Source organism: Papilio xuthus, unplaced genomic scaffold, assembly GCF_000836235.2.
Source record: "Papilio xuthus unplaced genomic scaffold, Pxut_1.1 DF825946.1, whole genome shotgun sequence".
In the NCBI taxonomy this organism is placed as follows: domain Eukaryota; kingdom Metazoa; phylum Arthropoda; class Insecta; order Lepidoptera; family Papilionidae; genus Papilio; species Papilio xuthus.
This window is the reverse complement of record NW_013532703.1, coordinates 2277889-2282197: the sequence shown is the minus strand read 5'-3', so window position 1 is coordinate 2282197 and position 4309 is coordinate 2277889. Positions and strand designations below refer to the sequence as shown.

Here is a 4309-nt window from a genome sequence, read left to right as displayed (position 1 = left end):
ATTATATCTACCAGGTTCCTCCTGCAGAGATAGAGACACTATTGCTGCAGCACCCGGGAGTGCGTGACGTCGGCGTAGTGGGGCTTCCCCAAGCAATGGCAGGTGAGGTGCCGCTTGCCTTTGTGGTGCCTCAACCCGGTGCTTGCCTTTCAGAGGCAGAACTGCAAACATTCGTTGCCGATCGGGTGTGTATAAAATAATTAAGGAACTAAACGAACTGAAGTTAAGAAAATTTGAGTTTCTATATGCAATATATATATTTCGTAGACGTGATGTATTTGCGTAAATAATAACGCAAAAGCCATATTTTAAAAATTGTCTATATGTCTGTTTGCAAGGTTAGGTATGTTCCGGGTAATATAAAATTTTGTTGCAGCTGTCAAATCCAAAACATTTACGAGGCGGCGTCCGATTTGTTGAAAAAATACCGCGTAATCCAACTGGAAAAATATTACGAAGAAATCTGCGCGAAATGCTCAAAAATGAAAAAAAAACATTAGATTAAGATAACAAGTCTTAGAATTAGTTTTATATGGGATTATTGTAAAATTATTCATTATTTTTTTTTAATTTCTGTAACAAAAATGTGTTGGGCTTCAAATAAGAATAATAAATAAAAAGAATTTTCTCAGTAAATTGTCGCGTTGTTATTAATTATTAGTTTGAGGTATCAGTGCCGCTTCTGTTATTTAGCTCTTACTGGCCTAACAGAATGTAATTGCAACAATACAATTGTATATATATATGTATAAGGATGTAAATAATTAATAAAAATGATTGACATTGTTCGCTTTAGTCAGAAGATTAAATTAAAGTTGCCATTTAATATATTGAGCTGATATCTTGAAAGTCATTGATGTATATGTACTTGCATAAATTTAAAATTAAGTTATGTAGAAACATTGCAACATAAGAAGAGAATTGACTAACTGAATCGGTGGGGATAAGTCAATTCTTCAATGATCATCTATAGCAGTAACCTCTATAAATGGACAGGATAAAAGACGTGGTACTTTGTTTCTATTTGATATTCGCCATTTTGGCGCTGATGGCAGGGGTTTGTAGCGGTGGTGTAGATTTGAACTAATAATATAGATAGATTAACTCTCGCGTAACATCAACAAGCGCGTTTAAAAAACGCAGCAAAAGCTGTCATTTCCATCCAATCGCCTATCCATCCATAGAGTTCAGGGAAGTTGCACATACACTTGACATTGCTTGACAACTTGACGTACAGTTGTACCAGACAAGACAGATATGTCAAATAGTTGAAAACAACAACAATTCTGCACAATCTGTTTATTTTGTTTCGATTAATTTCCTAAAATAACATAAATTTATCTTTCTGAAGTTTAACAATTGTTATTTGGCAGTTAAGATTTCTATAAAAGTCATACACAATGTGCTATGTCATAATAACTGGGCGCAGTTTGGCTTGGTTACTAATAAGCTTAGCAGCTTTTATGCTAATAATTACCGGTATTGTGACTCCTAAATGGCTTTTAGGCCAGCCTATAATAACCAATGAAAATAATATTACTGGATTTTTTATACCCACTGTAGGACTTTCTAATCGGTAAGTACACATTTAAAGAAGCATTCTCCAGTTTATATTTGTTCATAGTCATGATGTTTAAAATAAAATATTTATGTATAAACATTGTAGTAAGAAGTAATTGTATATGAAAGTCTCCTTTAATTTTAAGGAAATTAATGATATCTATATATATTACAGTTGCATCCGAAAGGCCCAAGATGGCAATAGTTGCACTCCATTCTCTTTTTATGGCCTAACAACAGACTCGACTATCTATCCAACTCCTTGGAAAGCTGCGATGTTCTTTTTATCATTATGTAAGTGGATTTTTTTAAGATTTTCATCCAAATCTCTTGTGTACACTATGTTATGGTCTATGTGTACTACATGCCTTCAAATTTGTGCACCCAGAGTTTTATTCTTTACAACATCTCATAAATATGAGCCACCATATTGTTTTTATGATACTATGTATTAGTGCTATGGCTTGTTTCCATTAGACTAGCTCGATAAGCCAGTTGCGCTTTAAATCAGTGCTGACATACAGAAGCCAATAAGTCAGTCTGACCGATAACTGTGATGGCATTGTACTTTTCAGGCCAGTTTGGTCATTCTCTTGCCACTGGCATAATGTAGACGGTCTGTTATTAATAATTTTTGTATTTTTATTCAGGTGCTGCAATACAATTCTCAACTGTACTGGCAGGAATTTTTGCTTGTTGTGTTCAGTCTGTTTTTAAGAAAAGTGTCATATCTCTTGCAGGAGCCACTCAATCTCTAGGAGGTAAGAAACCATGAATATAAGTTATCATAATGTAGTATACTAATATTTAAAGAGGATAGATTTGTTTAGCATTGATAAGGTCCGTAACTATGGAACTTTTGAATATTTCTTTTCCTGTTGTGAAGCTACACTATCCTTTGGTAACATAATCAATTAGATTATTCTTATCTTCTTTTTATTACTAGATTTTTCTTAATAATGCACGGACAAAGTAGTGGGCAATAACTATATTAAAATGTAATTGATTTAAAGGCCCGCAACGCATCTGCGGTTCCGCTGGTGTTGCAGATGTCCATGGGTGTCGTTGATCACCTCGGTGTTCCCGCCGTTTGTTTGCCCACTCCTCTTATAAAAAAAAATCTATTTCAAATGAATACATGTCACAATAATATGTTCTTGTACAGGAGTTTCTTCAATGGAAACAAACTCTAATAAAAATAATCTTATAAATTTTTCAGGTTTATTTGGTGTAGTAGGACTACTGCTATATCCCTGGGGCTGGGGATCACAGAAAGTTAAAAGACTCTGCGGAGAAAATTCTGAACCTTATTTACCCGGAGACTGTTCCCTAGGTGAGTGATTGCAACATTAAAAAATTAAACTATGCTATATTTATTTCCAAAAAACATAAGTCTGTTTTACAAAGTAAAGGGTAATAGTAAAGGATTTGAATAATTAAACAGTAGTAGATGCCAGCCACAACATCTGCACAAAGAGGTCGGCTTGAATGCTGCAATACCACAGCCACACAGAAGACATGTGTCATGATGAAATCCTTCCATATTTGGGCTGATGAGTGTCTGTTGGAGGGCTAAATTTAGTCTTACTCTTCCTACTGTTTCTAAGGGAAGGGAAAATGGATTAAATGGAGGATAGGATGTATCGGAAGGGAAAATATTCTCTTTCTATGTGTAGCATCTTCTTTATATTATAGGTATGGCAATGCATAGGCAATTACTTAAAAAAACAGTGTTTTTTTATGTATAAAACATGTATTTCGACAGTTGGAACCCAAAGTTAAATGTTTTATTTGTATTCAAGGCTGGGCGTTCTTCGTAGCAGCAACTGGTGTTGCTCAAATATTTCTTGCAAGTGCATTATCTAAGTCAGCGGACAAAGCTGCTAATTCTGACAAAGTTCAGTTCCAAATGGATGACGGGAAACAACTTATTTGTATTGCTTAAAGATTTACAGTTAGGGAAATTTATTTACTAACCATTATGATGTATACAATTTTTATAATAATTTTTTCTATATTTGATTCTAAATGGATAGTGAATTTATTTCTTTAACTGTATATCTGTTTTTTGTATGCTTTATATTACGCACAGAATTGTTTTTGGTAAAGTATTTTAGTCATTTTAAATACGATATTTTTTTTTTAGTTTTAAGTATTAATATGATAAATAATTTAATAACGCAAAAAGGTTAATAATTGGTTACATTTTAAAAACTATTGATGACAACGCATATGCAATTGCGTATGTCTATGGGCAACGGTCACTTCGCTATATCAGGTGGCCGTTCGTTCGTTTGCTACCTTATGATAAAAAAAAAAATTGTGAATAATTCAAACTGATTTTTTAAATGTATTTATTATGTTGTCGCTACAATGAATGTCTTATTTCATGATTTTCCCATTAATTCAATGCTTTTAGAATCTCTACGAAATTATATATAAATATGTAACATGTTATATCTTTATATATATAATTCTTCTGTGAGTGTGTATGTCACTGAACTTCTCTCAAACGACTGGACCGATTTTGATGAAATTTTTTGTGTATGTTCAAGGGGATCTGGGAATGGATTAGATTCACAATTTTCATTAAATATTAACTTCATATTAATTTATTCAAATTAAAGACGTGTAGACAGGACAACGTCTGTCGGGTCCGCTAGTATAAATATATGACATAAAATAGCAATCTATTAAATTTAAAATATCTAAAATACTCACGTATGTTTGTCCGGTGTCGCCAAGTTTA

The 4309-nt window shown here is 33.2% G+C and overlaps 2 protein-coding genes across 2 annotated transcripts in view; both read left to right on the top strand.

Moving 5' to 3' along the window:
- LOC106124982 (4-coumarate--CoA ligase 1-like) overlaps positions 1-606 on the top strand; it is a 4014-nt gene extending 3408 nt beyond the window's left edge. The window contains exons 8-9 of the mRNA XM_013322046.1: positions 15-185; positions 377-606. Of these exons, the coding sequence (XP_013177500.1) occupies positions 15-185; positions 377-505 (300 nt within the window). The 3' untranslated portion in view covers positions 506-606. The remainder of the gene's footprint in view (positions 1-14; positions 186-376) is intronic.
- Positions 607-1093: 487 nt separating this feature from the next.
- LOC106124130 (lipoma HMGIC fusion partner-like 2 protein) lies at positions 1094-3754 on the top strand. Its single transcript, XM_013320598.1, has 5 exons — positions 1094-1576; positions 1736-1854; positions 2211-2321; positions 2780-2893; positions 3363-3754. The coding sequence occupies exons 1-5, from the start codon at positions 1401-1403 to the stop codon at positions 3503-3505; spliced, it is 663 nt and encodes a 220-aa protein (XP_013176052.1). The 5' UTR covers positions 1094-1400; the 3' UTR covers positions 3506-3754.
- The last annotated feature ends 555 nt before the right edge of the window (positions 3755-4309 follow it).